Source organism: Callorhinus ursinus, unplaced genomic scaffold, assembly GCF_003265705.2.
Source record: "Callorhinus ursinus isolate GAN/ISIS: 27379988/994484 unplaced genomic scaffold, GSC_fseal_2.0 scaffold13, whole genome shotgun sequence".
Lineage (NCBI taxonomy): Eukaryota > Metazoa > Chordata > Mammalia > Carnivora > Otariidae > Callorhinus > Callorhinus ursinus.
The window spans coordinates 26,199,297-26,218,709 of NW_027397075.1; the positions used below are offsets into that span (position 1 = coordinate 26,199,297).

Below are 19,413 nucleotides of genomic sequence, written 5' to 3' on the forward strand. Positions count from 1 at the left end.
ACGCTCCAGCCCTCCCCAAACCCTGCAGCCTGAGGGTTTGTGCCGTGGCATCAGCAGCCTGTCGCAACTCCCAGACACCCTCTGCTGCCAGGGGCTGCTCCGTGGCCCTCCTCTGCCGCGTGCCCGTCCTCCCCAAGCTGGCCACGGGACTGGGAGCCCTGCACTCCGGCTGCTTCCCCGGGCCCTTCCCGCAGGTCCCTCCCTGGCCTGGCCCAGCCTGATGCCCGCTTGGCCCCAAGGCCTGGCCGCCAGCCCGGACGGCAGCACTCCCGGCCCCTGGATGCACCTGTGCCCACCTGCATGGCCCAAGGAAACATCGTGCCCTCTGGGAGTCAGCGGTTTCGGCCCATGGCAAGGGCACCAGATGGGTCGCCCCCGACTGAATCACCATTACCTGCTGGACTGCCGAAATAAAGCTCACAGTAAAAGCTGTTTCACCAAATCGTTTATTATGCAGGAGAGTAAGTAAGACTTTAACAAACCCGTATAAATTAAAACCAAGCGGAGCAGAGACGGTCACACATGACACCTTACACAGTACTGTTCCCGGAAGTCGGCCGAGGTGACCCCGGAAGTCAGCTGAGGCGACCCCGGAAGTCAGCCGAGGCGACCCCAGAAGCCAGCCGAGGCGATCCCGGACGCCCTCCAAGGCGACCCTGGCCCGCCACAGCCCTCGGGTCTCTGCAGGTCTGCGAGGGGCCGTGCCTCCTGGGGAGGCCTTCACAGGGACGCTGTCTTTCACTCGGAGTGTGAGGTGAACAAGTGCCTGGAAAGAGTGTGCACTTGCCCCCTTCCCTCGCCCCCACTGTTCGCGCTCTGCAATGGCCCTTACTACGTGCTTTGAGGGCTGTCTGTTCACAACTCGCGTCCCCTGCGAGAGTGTGAGCTCTGTGAGGACAAGCACAGGCTTGTTCATCGTCCGCTCCCCAGAGTGCCCAGCCCACAAACGCTAAGTTCTATGAAGGGGAATGTACGCTCGATTGAAAGAGGGCCCCTTCCTGTCTGCCCCGCACCCCGCCCCGTGCTCTAGCTGAGCCTCCATCACCCTTCCCCTGCTCCCCTGCTTCAGCCGCCCCTGGCTGGGGCTGTCACAGACTTGCACGGCTCTCCCCACCCCCACCCGCCCAGACCTTGCACGGGGAGGCACAACAAACCCCTTTGCCCCAGTGACAAGTGACCTTGAAAAGAGGGCGCAGGTTGACAACAGAAGCCAAATTTACAGCAGGAGCAAAGACACTGAAATACTGACGGAACAATGAAGACTAGTGGATATGTGCTAACATTTGGGATTTCTCTGGGGGCTTGACAAAACACGGACAGAACACGGCTGTGAGAGGAGTATGTACCCGTCTCCCAGGTAAGAGCCCGGGGCCTCCAGGAGAGGGGCCTGTCCACAGTCTCCGAGGAACCACAAGACCCCCAGAAGCCCCGAGAACGGGTGGCACTCACAAAGGACTCCTCGAGGACAGGGCCATAACCCTGGCAGAGCCCCCCTCCCCTCCAGAGTCCGGGGATGTTGGTTTGGAGTTGGGTATGACCAAATGTTAAAATGCAAAGCATCCAATTCATAAGAGGGAATACTTTGGTGGTGGAGAAATAGAAGTGACCTGGGTTATAAATGCTTTATCCTTTGTCTTTAACAATCTGGGCAGGTCTGGCCCGTGAAATGGGTGGTGAAATGCCTGGGGCTGTTAGCGAGGAGGCAGGGTCTGCATGTGGAGGGCATCATAGGTGTCCTTGGTGGCAGTGCTGAGCCCCTGTGAAAGCAAATCAGAAAAGAAAAGTGGGTCAGGAACTCCGTGTGGGCACGAGCCTACCTAGAGGTCAACAAGTGGAACGAGCCCCTCACGCCGCAGGTGGGGGCCTGGACCCCAGAGGGCTGCAGGAGAGATGCACTCTCTGCCCTGCCGGAGGTGGCCTTGGAGCAATTCCTTTCCAGCTAAATTCTTGCCAAATACTGAGCCCTGCTGTGCGTGGGCCTAGAAGAACTTCCGTTTGGACCCAAGAGGAAGGGGAGCACCCTCATCCCTGAACACTGAGCTGGGATCAGGTTTGCTCCAGAGAGTTTGCTGTCCCTGATACCTGGGCCTCCAGGAAGCCAGGACTTGTCACAGGGAGATGGTGGCTCCCTGACCTCAGCCCTCCTTCCCCAGCCTCCTTCCCAGGTCACCCTACTACAGGTATGTTCTTTGTCGGGGAGCAGGCAAGCTGGTCCCAGTCCCACTGGAACATCTCTCCCTGATCCAGAAGACAGATCAAAGCAGCCACACACAGGAACATTCTGGGGGCCCTTTTGACATCATTCTGAACTCGGGCAAGCTGGGCAGCCTGACACGTTGGAGTCAGTCAAGCAAGCTGTGAAGAGCCCAGGGGAGCCAGAAGTAGCCAAATAAGAACCCGCTGGGGATTATATTTTAGAGAAGTAGGCTGGGGATCCTTGGTTTGCATAATTTCTCACACTTATTTGCATACACCAGGCACGTGACTGACTATAACAGCATATCCTTTTTAAAGTTATTGTTTCTCTTGATTTTTTTTCCCTTCAATTTTCCCACCCAGCCACCCATCTTATTAGGTCTGAGGATACAGGGCAGAGCAAGGCTTCTTGCAAGGGCCCAGAGCTGTGGAGGAAGAGGCAGGAAATTGCTTGTGTGGTGTCCTTTGCCTACATCAGCCCTCTGGGCAGTGGCTGCTTATCTGTGGCCAGTGCCTGGGGGCTCCCATGGTCTCCTGGTTGGAGCCAAGTCACGTGCTTGGATGGCTGAATCCCAGGCATGCCCCAAGGCCTTCCTGGCAGAGGTGGCACTGGGACCTCATTTGAGGCCTGGGCTTTTAGCCCTGCCCAGCTGATGGCAAGATCTGGGTGCCACCAAGCAAGCAAAATGGGGGAGTCTAGACTTGATCCCGATTAGATGGCACCACGCAGGGAGGGAAGTCCTGCAGCACAGACCAGAGGCACCGCCTCATCTCTTACCTGGTAAAGGCCATCGTGCCCCTTCCCTCGCCGACGCTGGTTCTGTGGGAAGGAGACAAAAGGGCAGAGAGACATTCAGCAGCGGCTCCTGCTCAAGGCCCTTACTCTAGGGGCCCCCAGAGAGTCGGAGGTGACCGTCTCCCAGCCCGCACCCTTGCCCCTGGGAAAGAAGGGTCTTCAGGCCACTGGTCAGACCTCACTCTGCAGAGAAAGTGAGGACTGGCTTCGATGCGGCCCAGGATTGCTCTGCCCCGCTCATATGCTCAGAGACACCAGAGTCCTAGAATCTGGGCCGCATGGGAGCTGGCCATGTTGCCTGCTGCTTGGAATAAATGGGCCTCCCTGTTGCTCCCGGACTTCCTGGCTACTCCTCAATGCTCACCGGGAATGGCAACCACATAGTGGTAGCGGCTCTGGCTACAGAGTCCACGCACATCTGGGCTCCCCTGTTTACTAGCTAGGCGACCTTGGGCAAGTCACTTCACCTCCTGTGCCTTGCAGGGCACATATTTCTCACTGGGTTATTGTGGGGATGACGTGAGACTACCTACCCAGTAAAGCACTGACCAGGCCTGCTTTGGGGACACGTGACCTACGCAGCCCCTGCCCAGGAGGGGTCAATGCTCTGCTCTCACCATTTGGAAATTCTTAATCTTTTAGAAACAAGGGGCCCTGCACTTCCATTTTGCCCCAGAGTCTTGACACAGCATGGCACACAGTAAGCACTTAGTAATTACTGCTGGTGACAGATTCGACTTGCTTTTTACAAAGCTTAGTGTGTCTTAGAACCTAGACTTGGTTCCTGAAAGAACATCACCTTTCCTCTCTGTCTTAGGTGCTGTCAAGTGGGGAAGAGCTGGGTTACCGTTTGCCCCTGGCAGCTACCACAGGGCCCTCTGTCAGTGATGCAAGGAACAGCTGCAAATGGACGGGACGGAGGCCTATGCAGCAGGCGCGTCTAGAAGGTGAGGGGGGCCTCCCTGGAGCATCCCCACCCTGACCCAATCCTTGGGAATCAGCACTCACCTCGCCTTTTATCCCAATCTCACTGTAGGCCTCCGCCATCTTGTCTTTCTGCAGCGCCTGGAAAAGCAGAGGGCGTGGGACACGGAGTTTACTAATTAATGCAGAAAACTGTGGGCTTCCACACAAGAGGAAGGAGGAAGCCTCTCGACTTCCTAGCTGGCAGGGAGCTCCCACAGTCAGAGTTCCAGTCCTTATTCACACAAGCATCTCTGCCCACAACCAGCTCCAGCCTTACCCTTCTCCTCAGCCCCTTGGAACATTCTCTGAGCTGCCAGCCCTGTGCACTGAGCTGAGAAGCTCAAGTTAGGTTGGGAGATAAAATGTGGAATTCTTAGCCGAAGCACATGAATGTGGACAATGCAAGGGCTCACCTGCGGTCCCCAGAACCACTTACTTGAGCAACTTGTCTCCTTATAGGGCCAATGCCATGGGCTGTGGATCAGCCAGTTGCAGGAAGGAAGAAGAGGTGGCTCTCCTCACAGGAGGTTACCACCTGCAACGGTCCCCTTCAGGGCCGCCCCAGATCAACAGTCTGGAAACCACAACCAGATCCGCACCCAGGCAGTGAGGCTGACCTCCCAGGGGCTTGCCACCCTATTCTCCCCTGACCTTGCTGTCCCCCAGCGCCGTCTACAGGGAACGCCAACAGCGGCCCCGGGGACCGAGGAGGGGGGAAGGCAAGCGAAGGGGCAGTCCTCCGAACAGCCAGCCAGCAGCCCGCCGCTGCAGGCAGCAAGACCGTGAGCCAAGTGGCGCAGGAAGGTGAAAGTCAAGTCAGGCAAAGACTCGGGGCAAGGAGCAATGCCTTCACCCCGAGCCCAGCTCCAGCCTCCCAAGCCCCCTCCCGTACTCACGTTGTACACGACTTCTGGAGGGTTCCTCTTCCTCTGCTGGGAAAGACGAGGGGCAGGTGAGAGGTGGCGAAACAGGGCTCCAGGCCAGGAGAGTTGTAGCACCCTCCCCGCCGCCCCCCTCCTCACAGCTCTACTGTGGCTCCTACTTCTTAGTGCACACGGGCACGCTCCCTGGCACACTGGCCTCACCCCCGCAGGGCCTCCTCAGCCCAGCCTTGCCCGGGGCAGGCCTTGGGGTATCTGCTGATAGCTGGTCCATGTCCCCTGGCAGATACAGCGCCACACGTGTCACGTGGCATTTCTGGCTGAAAACGAAAGGTACCGAGTACCCTCACTTAGAGCAGGGCCAGCCACTGCCTAGCAAGCCCTAGTGACCCCTCCGTCCCCACCCCTCTTCACCCCTCCTAGTCCAAGTAAGAAGAGGAGAGGAGAGCTGAGGCTGGAGGGCGAGGGGCCAAGGAAATGTGCCCAGCACAGGGCTCAGTGTGGAGGGGGGCTGTGGGGGCAGGTGTGACCAGAAACATCAAGGGCCACTGGGCACTGTCAGGAAGCACTGCCCTAAAACCTGGGCAGCCTGGGCCTTTGGGCTGGACCCTACCCTTTTTTTTTTTTTTTTAAGATTTTGTTTATTTATTTGAGAGAGATGGAGAGAGCACAAGCCGGGGGTAGGAGCAGAGGGAGAGGGACAGGCAGACTCCCCGCTGACTGGGGAGCCCGAGATCATGACCTGAACCAAAGTCAGATGCTTAACTGTCTGAGCCAGCCAGGCGCCCCTGAACCCTCTTTATGAGAGAACCCTGCCCTGGCCTCCTCCAGCCTCCTCTCCCCCCCCCCCCCCCAGGCTGCGGAGTTTACAGCCAAGAGAACAGAGCCACTAGGAGCCCGGAGCCAGACCATGCTCCAAGGGGTACCTGGGACCCAGAATTCCTTATCCAATGGCCTTGGGCCCTTCCTATATGGACCTCTTCACCAGATATGTCCTTTTGGGGAGCACACAGCCCCATTGCGTGTGCATCTCAGGGTGGCCAAGCAGTTTAAGGGGAGGTGAGTGGAGCTTGGTCAGGAGGGCCAGAGTGCCACATTCATGTCTGGGGGGTCCCTTGCAATGCAGAATGGAGCCCAGGGGGAAGGAAGAGAAGGGGGTGGAAGGAATGGGGACTCCCGACTGTCCTCAGGCCCCAGGTGCCTTGCATGTCAGGACGGAGTGTGCTGGTGGAGTGGCTGGCTCTGAGGAGCCGTCTCCTGGCTGTCCTGCTGAGCACGCCCACACTCCCACACACCGGCAGAGAGACAGATACCCTACCTGTTTTCCTCCCATCTCAGGGTCCAGGCCTCGTCTCTTATCCAAAACCTCATACTCCTCTCTTCCTCTTAGATTGAGCTCCTAAAACAGACAGGAAAGCGTCAGAGAGGGCTGGGAGGACAGGAGGACTGCGCCAGCTGGACTGGGAGCCCCCTCTGGGCGGTGGCTCTCAAGGAAAGGGGCAGGGACTGGGGTTAGAGTGAAAACTGGTCCATGTCGGTAAAGCATCTCAGAGAACATGCATTACCATGACTCGTGTCTGTGTGTGTGTGTGTGTGTGTGTGTGTGTCTGTGTGTGTGTGTGTGTGTAAATAGATTCGGCCCAAGTCCCATTGCACAGGGAGAGTGAAATCTCTTCCCTGCTGCCCTGCAGGCCGACTGACCCCCCTCCCACCCGCAGCGGGGCCCCTGCCAAGTGCGGGTGGGAGGGGCTCACCGGCCAGGGCACGCTCGCAGCGTCCCTGCGCGGCGGGGACAATCACAGGCCCCATGTGCGTGCCAGAAAACGAAGCCCTGGGGACGTTCGACAACGGGCCGCAGTCCGGCCTGCAGCCAGGACCCTGCCGTCAGCCCCTTGGCGGGCTGCAGGAGGGCAGACTTACGTTGTAGAGCTGGTTGGGGTCCTGCTGGCCTTGGGGGGCGGCCGCGCTCCTGCTGAACTGGAAGAGAGGGTGGGGCGGTTAGAGCCCCGCTCCCCCACCTGTGCGCTGGGCCCATGCGGCCCCCCCCCGCCCCGGCCCCCCAACCCGGGCGGCCACTCCGAGGGGGACGGTGGCTGCACAAGGTCCCAGCTCCTGTCGTGGCCTCGTGCGTCACTGCGTCGCACTAGCTTAGTGCCCTGGAGGACCTGCCCAAGGCGCACACAGCCTCGCTCTTGGCGCTCTTCTCTCCGCCGGAGCCGAGAGAAACGGCAGGATCGTACAGGGGCACAGCATTGGAAACCACCTGAGAGATCATCTAGGACAGCTCTGTTCAAACTTTTAAAAAGGAAATCAGTAAGTAAGACTGTTTTACAAATGAAATCTTTGTGCCAAAGCCTACCATCCAAAAGAGCAATAGGTGGGAGGACTGAAGTGATAACAAGGACCAAGCCGCCTTCCACCCTCTGCTGGCACGGCGACCACCCCCGGCCCCAGCCCTTGCAAGAAATCCAGACTCTGTGAGGCACCAGCTGAAAACCCGTGCTCTGGGCCCACCCTCACGTGCACTGATAGGGACCCTGAAGTTCCCGGAGACAGGCTGGTTCTGCCTCAGTCAGCAGCGGGACAGCAGAGCCTGGGAAGACACCACAGGTCCCCCACCTCCCGCTCTTAGTTGCCTGAAGCTTAAGCTCCTTTCCGGCCAGCGGTAGCCCTGCCCTGGGATGCTGCGATGTTTGCTCATCTGTATGGCTCCTCAGGAGGACACCCAGCATCACACCCTCCCACTCTGCAGGGCTCCGTCAGACACCACCCCGCCACCCAAGGTGCATGTTTGGCTGGCCCCTGCTCTGCCATGGACACCAGGCTCCAGGCACCACCCATGCTTGAGACTTTCCAAGATTAAGGCCCTTCTGAACATCCACCAAGTAGGGGAGCCCGCGCCTTCTCCCCAAGGCCCATGGCACCCACCTTTGCTCTCAGGAACAGGGCAGTGAGAATGATGCCATAGATGAAGAGGATCCCATCCAGCAGGTAGCACAGTTTGGGATCCAGCAGGCCAAAGCTCTGTGCGCCTGTGCCAGGAGATGAGACCGATCAGCCAGGCCCAGGGTGACAGAACATATCCCCACCATCCCAGGGTGGCCGCATGACTGACTGGTCCAGGAAATCATGACAAGGGGGGCTGGATCCATTCCCCACACCCCATCTGACCACAACTTCCCTCCCCATACCCTTGGACCAGCTCTGGGAAAAACCTGCCCTCCCCCAACAGCCTGACATGACACTTGGTGGGGCCACAGATCCTAGGAAGACCGGAAGGAAGCAGAAACTAGGTGGGAAGGTGAAGCTGTCCAGTGGGCACAGGACTGCTGCCTCAGGCCCACTGAACCCAGCTGTGTGTGAACTCCCATATGAACCACGCATTCTGGAAGTCTCTGTAATAAAATACCCGTGTCTGGATGAATGGCACCACCTGAATTAGGGCATGTAGCTCCCTAAGGCCTCCTCGCAGGGAGAGAACAGGATTGAGGTTTGAATGAGATCAGTAATTGGGACTGTGAGAATTTGGGTTAACTCTCCCTCCCTGACTCCCAGTTTCCTCAGTGCCAGGCGCTGAGCAGCGTCTCCCACTCAGGGCAGTGGGGCGTGGGGCTGGGCTTCCCTCCCCGCCCCAAGGGGTCTCACGAGCAATAGACAAAGGTACAGTTGGGGAGCCCCCTCCCAGCTGGAACCTGGCAATCTCCCTACTCACCGGTCCCAGCTCCGTGGCCTCAGCTTCATCTGGCCCTGTCCCCCTTCCTTCCCTCCCCCCCCACACTTATAATTCCCGGGACACACCTTGCTCTTCCAGACTCTGCCTCTGTGCCTTTGCATGCACTGTTCCCTCTACATAGTCTCCCCCTGCAACCCTGTCATCTGGTAAAGTCTGATGCATCCTACGAAATGTGGCTCAGAACTCTGTCTAGCCTGTTCCACCCCAAGTTGCAGGTGAACCCCTAGTCCTCACTGCCATATTACCCTCTGTCAAACTAGTAGTGCACATTTAGCCAGCACTGGCATTTTCGTACAACGGGATTGGGCAAGGAGGTATGGTAAATATTCTGGTTAAATAAAAACATTTTTATATGAAAGCTCACTGCACTGCGAGTGAGAAGACATGGATTTTAGACTACTCCCTACTAGGTATGCGTGCAGCAACTCAGCCTGCATAACGGGCCTAGCCCCTGCCTCCACCCCTGCGCGGAAATGCCGCGCGTGGCCCACAGTGCTTCTCCCAAGGCCAGAGTGCCCCCTGGTGGCCGCCTGCAGCCCTCTATCGGGGCTGTGGGAGTGGATGCCAGGCGCTTGTGCCCTGTCAGCCTTACCAGTGGGTTGACCTGGGGCAAGGTATTCACCCTCTTTCAGCTGCCTCTTCCATTCAATAGGATGAGAACTAACATTTCTTCGGTGTTTACTATGTGCCAGACACCCCTTTAATGCAATACCTTATCTGATCCAACAGCCCCACATAGAAACACAGAGAACTTCAGCTTAGCCAGCAGCAAGCAAGAAGCTGCCCCAGGTTGGTGCCAGGCAGTGAGTCCCCCCTCGCTTCGCTCTCCTGCCCTGGGCCCGGCTCTGCCCACCCTTGTCCAGGAGCGGTGTTTGGGTGTCTCCCCTGCACTATGGAAGCAGGTGATTCCAGGCTGCCCCGGGGTTCCGACTCTAACGGCCCTGAATCCCAATCTCAAACCTTTGACTACCAGCCTGATCCAGGACCCCTTAGGCCCCGGGCGGCTGATCTCTTTGTAAGCTTCCCACAGGCCCTGCTCAGAAACTGCTGATGACCCCGTCACTCAGAGCAAATCCAAACTCCTCATCAAGCTGGGCTCTGGCCTGACCCACCAGCCCAGGCCCAGCTCCCTGATGCCTTCCCCACACCTCCTCTCCTGCTCCTCCTTGAGCGCCCCAGAACTTTCCTGAGCTTGCTCCTCTCCCAGCCTGCAATTGCTAGCACATTCCCTCCACTCAGCATGAGACTCCTAGCCCCCGACCTTTGCCCCTGGGAATTCAATGGCTGATTCTCTGCCCCCCAACAAAACACCCCCCCCCAACACACATAACTCATCAGGTTCTGAGAGTCCCCTCCTCCTAGGCTGTAAGCGCTAGAGACCAATGGCTGCATTTTTTGCCTTTTCCCTTCACCTTCAACAGCAGAGCACAGGGGTGCAGGGGAGACGTTCATTAGATATTGTGTGGTTTTCAGGGAAGATGCTGGGGCCAAAGTTGTCCTGCCCTCTGGCCCTGAGGCAAAGCCACAAGCCCTGCACTGACCACAGGTAAGGGTCCGAAGCCCTCTAGGAGGTAAGCCATCCCCCAACAAAGGCCACCAACGCTGGGGTGATTTTTTTCTTTTAGGACTGGAGAGGAGGTGTCAGCAGCGATTTATTGGGGTGGTTGAAATTCAGGAAAGGGGCTGGGAGAAAATCGCTCAGCTGCCTGTCACATAAAATGAGGACAGAAAAATTACTGGACAGTAAATTTAGAACAAATGAGAAGAAATATTTCTTCCTGTTGTGCAGAGCCAGCACGGGGGGGAGGGGAATTGGTCGCCTCCCCCAGAGATAAGTAACAAGGACAGGTTTTCTTTCTTTCTTTTTAAAGAGCAGCATGATTTTATGGCCCATGACAAGTATGTTGTGTGTGGTTTGGCCAAGGACAGGATATTAACCGCAACACGTTTCCCGGGGTAGGGATCCTCCCTCCACCCGGTCCAGCTGGGCTTGTGCTGAGAGCGAGGGGCCTGAGGAAGTCGGTGATAGCACGGAAAGTTCCACGAGGGGACCCAGGGTCTAATTCAATTAGGTAACTGATTGATGACTATTTCTTGGGCATCTGCTCAATGCCAGGGAAGGCTGACATAGCAGGAGCCCTGGATTGGGTGTCAGGTGGATTCTAGTCCTTCCCTTGCCACTAAGTAGCTGTGTCGGACAAGTCACCTCACCTCTCTGGGCCTCAGTTTCTTCATCTGTAAAATGGTTGGTAATCAGATCTACTTTAAGGATGTAGTGAAAATAAAGTAAAAAAAATGTATCGGTAGATGTTTTTGTAAATTTCTTCCATAAGAACAGTGATGTCGAACAGGCGGGTAAGGTCTTCTGAGTCCCTGCCCTCATGGGGCTAAGGCTACAGCTTACCCTGGGTCCAGAGACTTCCCTTGAACAGCAGATACTTTTCCAGGATGCCAACTCAAAGGCATGAGGCAGAGACACTCGCTCCCTGGTTCCAGCTTCTTCCTTGCACCCTCATCCCCAAGGCAGAGACCTGTTTGCATCCTTCCCCGAGCCACTTGCACACCTTCTCGTATCGCCATCACCTTCAGTCCCAAAGGGAGGTGGGTATTTAACACGCTGGATGGTGGCTGTTTTCCTATATAACTGCAGCTGTTTTCTCTGAGTTCCAGTCCTCAGCCCCAGTCCATAGCACCCAAGAGAACCCAGGGTCTGAGCAAGTGTCCAGAAACACTGAGGGTCTCCCTTAGCCTCTCAGTCCTGGCTGCCCAGTCCCGTCTGCCTCCCGGCTTCTCACTGACTAGGTCTGGGCTGGAGCCTGGGCCAGGGCATGGCCGGGGTGGAGACTCAGTGTGGCAAGAGCATACACGTGCAGCCTTGCACACACGTCCCCTACAACAAAGACGAATATCACAGCCAGACGGACGTGCAGAACGAAAGTAAGGCCTCAGTCCTTAGACACTGTAATTTCTGTGAACTTCTCAACTGTGTGCTACTCAACTGCCTTAAGCCTTGGTTCCCTCATCTGTAAACTGGACACACTACTCCGTATCTCACTAGGTGGCCGTGAGGATTATCTGTTGCAGGTGCCCGACCCGGTGTGTCATAAGTGCTCCGGGTCAGCTGTTGTCACCGTAATTGTTTTTTCCCCCAAAATCACCAACACATTTTTTTTGAGGAAGAAAAGGTCAAATTGTATCAAGACCTTTTCAACTGGGTAGGACGAGAGACACTGATGTGTCTAACCTCTGGGTATTCACAGCTGCACAGCTAACCAGATCCTGGCCTCCCCATTAAACCAACGGGCATTTGATGAGGGGGATGTATTCTGAGCAGTCACATGATTTCCCATTTAGAAAATGCTGCCTTCATATCAGAGAAGTTGTGCTGAGGAGAACAAAGCAACCTAACAATAGCCTCCCAGTGCAGGCCTAGATGTGACAGTCGCCAGGCGGAAGGGGACAGGTCCTATTTGCAAAGCAGGAGCGCTGGGGTAGGATCTGACCCCCTGAGCATTTTTTCATCCAACCTGGACCTCCCCAGGCCATTCTCTGGGCCCCTGCCCAAGGCACACTCAGCAAATCTGGAAATTTATGGGATTTGGCCCCGATTTCCATCCCCACCCTACCCTACCTCACCCAGGTCTAACAGGGGACCCGCCGCGCCACACCCTTGCATCTGGACGGACGTCCGGCAAATATGGAAACTGAAGTCCAGGTGGGCTGGAGCACAGAGAGGTGTTACGTCAGGCAAGCTCCCAGACGATCAGGCCTTACGCATGGGGGCCGGGCTGATGGTGGACAGCAGTATTTTAGGTGATTCCAGTTATCCCAGGGCAAAACACCACCCCGATGACACCTGGCAGAAAAGCAAGCTAAAGCCTCGGAAGAACTGGCCTTGCTCACTCACGTACTCCCAGTCCTGGATACAAGATTAGAACACTGAGGAACAAATGGGGGAGCCTGGCCTGCAGCCTGGCCTTGTCCACAGCCATGAGGACACTGCCCGGCGTGCTTATGGCAAGCCCCATCACAAACACGACATAGCTCAGGACGGCCAGGGCCTGGCTGAAGTGCGAACCTGGGCTCTGGTCCCTTCCCGGCCCCTGCATCACACTGGGAAGTGCCAGGCAGGCACTGATCAAATGGGCCAGTGGGCTACCATCCCAGAAGAAAGCCGCATCTCCCGGCAAGGGAGGGAGAAGGCAGAGAATCCCAGCGGCCCCTCCTCCTCGAAAAATCTTCTCAGTGGAGCTCAGCACATGGCTGGACTTGGCCTCCCGTCCCACAAATGAGACCCTGGGACTCATGGAGAGGACCTGTGGTGGGCGGCCAACATGTGGAGTGGTGTCGGTCATCATCCATGGGAGTTCTCCTTCTCTTCAGAGGGGTCTTCATATCATCCTCGTCAGAAACCTGCTTGATCTCTCCTGGAGGGAAAACCTTCCCAGGGGCCTTGGTCGTCACGGAGTCCTGGTGGGGTGAGGAAGCTCAGCAGACCCCTCAGTCCCAGTGGATCATGATCCACCTGGATGAATGGCCTTCGGTAGGGTGGTGTCTAGTGCTCACGCCCAGTGTAACGAAAAGCACCTCCCCAACAGGCACCTCGGTGACCCGGGCCCCCGCACACCCACTGTCTGCCCGCGAGCCACGTGCAGTGAGTGGACAATGTACCTGAGCCCTGGCCCCAAGCCCCTACCCCCCCGCCAGGCCCCCACTGCTTCACTGGGAGCTCAGGGAGCAGCTTCTTGCTCTGAAGCCCCCCCCCAACCCCCATGTTGCCACCTGGTTTTTCCATGATGCATAATAAGCCAGAGCCTGCCTGCCTGCCAAGTAGTGGGGTACCTGGAACAGGCCACATGAGACGCCCAGAGGAGACTCCATGGCAACCGGAGATGGATCACAGAGTCTCTACCCCTATAGCTCACTGCATCGAGAAAGGTTACAAGTCTCATTAGTGAGAGTAAGCCCAGTCGTCCCTATACACCCTGTTGTCTCTACAAAAGCCCTGAGTTCAGGAAGTTTCCTGGCACTGACCATTCACAGGAATATTTGGCGGGGAGCCCAGAGGGCAGCCTGGGGGAGGCACTTGTTTACAGAGTCTAATTTCTTTGAATGAGGTGTGTTTGAATTGTACTGTTTGTCTCTTGGCCAGACCACAAGCTTCTGGGAACAGGGAAAGCAGGTCTCATCCACCTGGTCCAGCCACGAGGAAGCTGCGAACATACACCAGTGGTCGGCCCCCCTCGAGCCAGCCCCTGCCCCCCGCACACGATCCTTACCAACTGGTAAGGATCCCTTGCACTTGAACCCCAACTTGTACTTTTTAAAATTACTTCCTGTGCCTGATTGAGCTCGATTCTATGAGAGTCCAGAAGGTAGGCAAGGCTCTATCTATTATTGGGTCCAACACAACTCAGTTATAAACCAAGACCAGAGGAGAAAAGTAACTGGCTTGAGGACAGCCGCAGGCTAGGGGCAGCCCTGGGGGGCGTTCCTGGGCCTCCTGCCTCCGGGGGCCCCTCACCTGTGGGTGCAGGGCACAGAGTGGTCACGTAGCCCTGAACTCACAGCCCTTACTGTTTGCCAGGTTTTAACAGGTAGTCCCGGCAGCTTATGGGCTTTTCATGTCTGGTGTCCTCTCCGGAGCAAGCCCTGGAAAGCACAAGCGATACATTTTGGTTTCACTTGCTTATTTCCCCTCCTCACGAGGCGACGTGAGAAGAGAAAGACATAGGCCTTAGAGCCAGAAAGACTAAGATTCGAGTTCTGAATCTGCCTCCTCCTGGCTCTGTGTTCAGGGACTGCTTTGTTAACCTCTCTGAATTTCAGTTCCCTCATCTGCAAAAGGGCTTTAATGAGACTGACTCCAGCGGGTAGTTATGCAGATGCCCGCAAGAACGGGGCGTGGGGGGGGGTGCCCTGCACTGGCAGGTGGCAGGCACTGAACTGAGGTCTCAGGTGGCCTTCTCTGCCACCACAATGGCCTCTTAGGTCGAAGCAGCAGCAGGAGTGGACCAGGGCTCCCCGCCCCTCACTCTTGCCAAGGTGGGGGGACGGAACCTGATCGGCTCCCCAGCTCAACATGGAGATACCCACCTTTCGAGTGTATGAGGATAAAATCAGTTAATGAAGATTCATGAAGTACCTCCTGGCTTCAGGAAAGGGTAACAACATAACTCACATCTGACCCAGCGTACAGAGTAGAGAACTCTTCGCCCTTGCATTATCTGATTAAATCCTCAAAACAACTTTTTTTTTTTTGAGATTTTATTTATTTATTTGACAAAGAGAGAGAGAGATCACAAGTAGGCAGGCGGGGAGGCAGAGGGAGAGGGAGAAGCAGGCTCCCCGCTGAGCAGGGAGCCCGATGTGGGGCTTGAATCCCAGGACCCTGGCATCATGACCTGAGCCGAAGGCAGACGCTTAACTGACTGAAGCCACTCAGGCGCCCCCTCAAAACAACTCTTTATGACATGGGCAGAATTACTACCGATTCTATTTTGCAGACAAGGGAACTGAAGCTCAGAAGGGTCACTCGGCAGGAAAGTTCCCAAGCGCATCTGACGCTAATCCCCTTGTCTTTCCACTTTATCCTGGTGCTTCTGGAGTTCATGTTCTCCAGAGAGCCTCCCACCTTCTGTAGGCATTTCTTCTCTGATACCTTCAGCCTCTGCTTGAATACCCTGGGTGACAGGGAGCTCACCACTCATCAATCACTGGTGGAGAGTTCTCATTTTCAGCGTTGTTAAAAAACAGCTGTGGGGGCACCTGGGTGGCTCAGCGGTTAAGTGTCTACCTTTGGCTCAGGTCGTGATCCCCGGGTCCTGGGATCGAGCCCCGCATCAGGCTCCCTGCTCAGTGGAGAGCCTGCTTCTCCCTCTCCCTCTGCTGCTCCCCCTGCTTGTGCTCTCTGTGTCTGTCTGTCTCTCTCTCTCTCTCTGTCAAATAAATAAATAAATCTTTAAAAAAAAAAATCCAAAAAACAAAACAGCTTTGGTCTTAGTTCTGCCTTCAGAAGCACAAAGAACACAGATTCTCCTACTCCTATAAGGCAGCCTTTAAAAATCTCACCCGTATCCAGCTGGTCTCCCCCTTAATAGGAAAGACTTAGGCATCACAGCAAGAGCCAATCCTTCGGAGGTAGAGGACTTGAGTAGGAGCCTTGGCTCTGGCACTTAACCCTCTGTGGAAGCATTCCATAGCTCTCTCACAGGGTAAGCTCTCAGTACATAGGCGCTCACAACATCCATATTCATCACAAAGACCTCAGTTCAGGTAGGACCAGCCCGATTCCCAGCCGCCTGACTGCCTTTTGCAGCCCTAACCTTGAGCCCTCAGGGCTTCGGCGGCCCAGCCCCACCCCCAGACTCAGACCGGACTGACGATGACATTGCAGGCTGAGAGTTTAGAAAACAGGAAGTCATGTGTGTTCAGGAAGGCAGTGGTAACAGTTTTGGGGTGTCTGCACGGGGGCTAATGCCCAGCTCATGGACCACAGCACCAGGGGCACCCAGACCTCCCCTGCAAGGGGGTTTGCTCCCTTTCATGAAACAACTAGCTTTCACTGCAGCAGGAAAGACAGACACATTGGGTAATGATGATAACCACCAGTAGAAGCAGATGTGAGTTTTCTCATTCAGTCCTTACAGTGACAGTGACTTTGCAGCTGGGGAAACCGAGGCTCAGAGAGGTTCACACCATGCCAAAGGTCTAGAGCCAGGGTTGAGCTCAGGCCTCTCTAGAGCTGTAGTCCAGACACCATCTGGTCCAGAATCCTAGCCACCACTTGGACCACTTACTGACCTTGAGCCACCTCCTGGTCCTCAGGGCTGGGGCAGAGGGGTTCCTTTCAAGGCTGTGGATGGAGTCCTTCCTTCTCTGAGGGTCACACCCCATTAGCAGGTGTGTCTCTGACCCCACACTTGGCCTTCTTTCTTTGAGGGGGCAGGATGCTGAGAGGCCTACAGGATTAACAGGGACAGATGGCCCGCTACCATATGTGAGGCTACGCCGGCCAATCCTGTGGAGGCTGACCCACCTGGAGACAGCCTTGACCTGCAGAATGAGTTTACATAATATATTGGAACCACATAATTTCTTGCTACTCACTTTAATTTGGCACAGCCTCCTCAGCCCCCCTCCCCCTCAAATGTTGAATTTCAAATAGTCATGTTTCACTGTGAAGCTAAATATCCGGTCCTAACTACCTACAGATTTTATAATCCCATAGGCTAGGATTCCAAGGCAAAGGGGAAGAAAGGGAGTTGTTTGATTTCTTAGAAGTAACAGGATTCTGGGAGAATATTTCCCTGCTGCTATTACTACTTCCATGACATTTGTTATGATTCATGCAATAGTTTTTAAAATTTACCTACGATCACTTTTGTTTTTATTTTCAAGTAAATCAACTCATTGTGAAAGTGCAAGAAAGTACAAGATAATCGGAATCACCCATAATACCACATTCAAACACAGCCACTCTTCACCTGATGGCAGATTGCCTTCCAAGGTGTTTGTTATTTATAAATTATAATTATTCTACATAAAAAATTTTTCCCTGAGAAAACCTCTATTTTTTTCCTGTTAGTATTATAATTTAACATTATATTTTCATGTTATTGCACATATTTATATTTCACATTTCCTGCTATTTCATAGGTTTACTGAATTTCCTTTTTAACTGTTGCATAACAATTCTTCCACTACTTATTTACCATTTCTGCATTGAAGGCTGTTTCCAATTTTTCATCAGTGTAAATAACTCTGTGATGAACAGTTTCACTCCTAAAGCTTTCTACAGGTTTAGAATTCAATCAATAAAATTTTGAAAAATGAAAGCTAAGATAACTAACCCAAGAGAAAATTCAGCAAAAGATATAAACAGGTAATCCTTAGAGGCAGAAAAACAAACTGCTGAGAGCATATAAAAAGACCCTCAGTCTCGCTGCTGGTTACCCACTCCTAAAAGTACAAAAGGACAGAGAGAAGGACCCCATTGTTCACGGAGAATCAGAAGGCCTCAGCTGTGAAGATATGTGAAGGAAGCCCCTCCCCCCCACCGCCCCGGCAGAGGACGAGAAGGTGCAAAGGTCCTGTGGTGGCTCCAGGCCTGGTGTCTCTGAACAGCAAGGAGGTAGATGTGGCCAGGGTGGCAGGAAAGAGGGAGAGTGCTAGCAGATGAGGTCAGAGGGTAGGAGGGTGGGGGGAATTAGTTAGAACCTTCTCAGTCAGTGGATTTTACTCCGAATGAGATGGCGAGCAATTGCAGGGTTTTCTCTTTTTACAACAAACACACATTATTTTTGTAGTTTTGAGAATGTGAATAAAATTTAAAAGAAAAAATTAGCCAATTGGAATAAATCCAGTTCATGGTTGCCTTTACCCAGGCACGCCTGCAGGACAGGCCTAAAATCCAGGCTCTGCCGCCAGGATGCCGACTGCCCTGTAAAAACCATCCACAGTCTGTGTTCACCTGAATATAGCAATCTTTATCTCTTCCTGCCCTTGCCCCATAAACCGAGCTATGGTTTGCCCACAGAACGTGGTTTATTTCTACTGAACAGATGCAAATCCCTTCATTCTTGCGCTCTTTCATCATTCAGTAACACATATTCATCACCAGGCTCTTTGAGATGGGCTGAATTGTGTCCCCCCCCCAAAAAAAAATCCATATGTTGAAGTCCTAACCTTCAGTGCCTCAGGATGTGACCGTATTTAGAAAGAGGCCTTCACAGAGGTAATTCAGTTAAAATGATGACCTAGGGTGGGCCCTGAGCCAAGGTGACTGGTTGATCTGGGCAGATCTTATTTATTCCACTTTGCAGATAAAGACACTGAAGGTCAGGGAGGTCCTGAGGTGTATATGTAGCAGAGCCTGGATAAGAGGCCAGGTCTTGCCAGGCCTTTGTTCTTCCTCACACAGCACACAGAACCCACATTATGCTCTTGAACATTAGCACTACTTAAAAGAAATCCACTCTATCAAACCCCCCCATGTCAAAATTCCAGGCATGATTTTGCCATTTCTCTGAGACTTTAATTTATTCTGCAGATAAACCTTCATAGTACGCGCATGTAAACACACACACACACACACACACACACACACACACAGAGACACGGATGTTTATTACCTAATTATCTGCGGGAGCAAAAAAAGAAAAAAAGGAAACAACAAACATCCACCAGCTATGCACTTAATTAGTAAATGTTGGCATATTCATGCTTAGCAGTTTAAAAAACCAAAAACAAAGGGGCGCCTGGGTGGCTCAGTTGTTAAGTGTCTGCCTTCAGCTCAGGTCATGATCCCAGGGTCCTGGGTTCAAGCCCCCCATCAGACTCCCTGCTCAGCGGGGAGCCTGCTTCTCCCTCTCCCACTCCCCCTGCTTGTGTTCCCTCTCTCGCGCTCTCTCTCTCTCTGGAATAAATAAATAAAATCTTTAAAAAAAGGAAAAGAGAAAAAGATATATATAGGCTGTGTACATATAATAATACAGAAATCTCTATCTGGTCAGAGATTTTGTTTGGGATGATGAAAAAGTTCTGGAAATGGATAGTGGTAATAATGATTGCACAACAACTTTATGCCACTGAATTGTACACTTAAAAATGGTTAAAATGGTAAAATTATATTTTTGTACACTTGAGGCATGGGGACTCATCCACCCAGCAAAGCACCTTCAACTAGGCTGCGGCTCAGTGCATTTCTGGTGATTTACTGGGGTTTTGCAAGTATCTCCAATATATAGAAATTATCACTATAATGGTGTTGGGGGAATATGGTTCCATTTCTGTATGAACATGAAAACAATTACGGCTGGCAAACAGCATGATTATTCCTG

At 54.0% G+C, this 19,413-nt stretch overlaps 1 protein-coding gene across 3 annotated transcripts in view; it reads right to left on the bottom strand.

Annotated features, from left to right (window-relative positions):
- Positions 1 to 428: 428 nt before the first annotated feature.
- CD247 (CD247 molecule) overlaps positions 429 to 19,413 on the bottom strand; it is a 70,904-nt gene continuing 51,919 nt past the window's right edge. Inside the window, exons 1-9 of one of the 3 annotated variants that reach the window (XM_025877855.2) lie at positions 13,415 to 13,798; positions 12,889 to 13,012; positions 7,768 to 7,871; positions 6,760 to 6,816; positions 6,158 to 6,238; positions 4,855 to 4,890; positions 4,001 to 4,057; positions 2,975 to 3,016; positions 429 to 1,757 (exon numbers count right to left, since the gene is read on the bottom strand). In XM_025877855.2, coding sequence (XP_025733640.1) covers positions 1,692 to 1,757; positions 2,975 to 3,016; positions 4,001 to 4,057; positions 4,855 to 4,890; positions 6,158 to 6,238; positions 6,760 to 6,816; positions 7,768 to 7,871; positions 12,889 to 13,012; positions 13,415 to 13,453 — 606 coding nt within the window. In that variant the 5' untranslated portion in view covers positions 13,454 to 13,798 and the 3' untranslated portion in view covers positions 429 to 1,691. Of the gene's footprint in view, positions 1,758 to 2,974; positions 3,017 to 4,000; positions 4,058 to 4,854; positions 4,891 to 6,157; positions 6,239 to 6,759; positions 6,817 to 7,767; positions 7,872 to 12,888; positions 13,013 to 13,414; positions 13,799 to 19,413 lie in introns of those variants that run through there. The other 2 variants (XM_025877856.1, XM_025877857.2) reach the window with 2 other exon arrangements.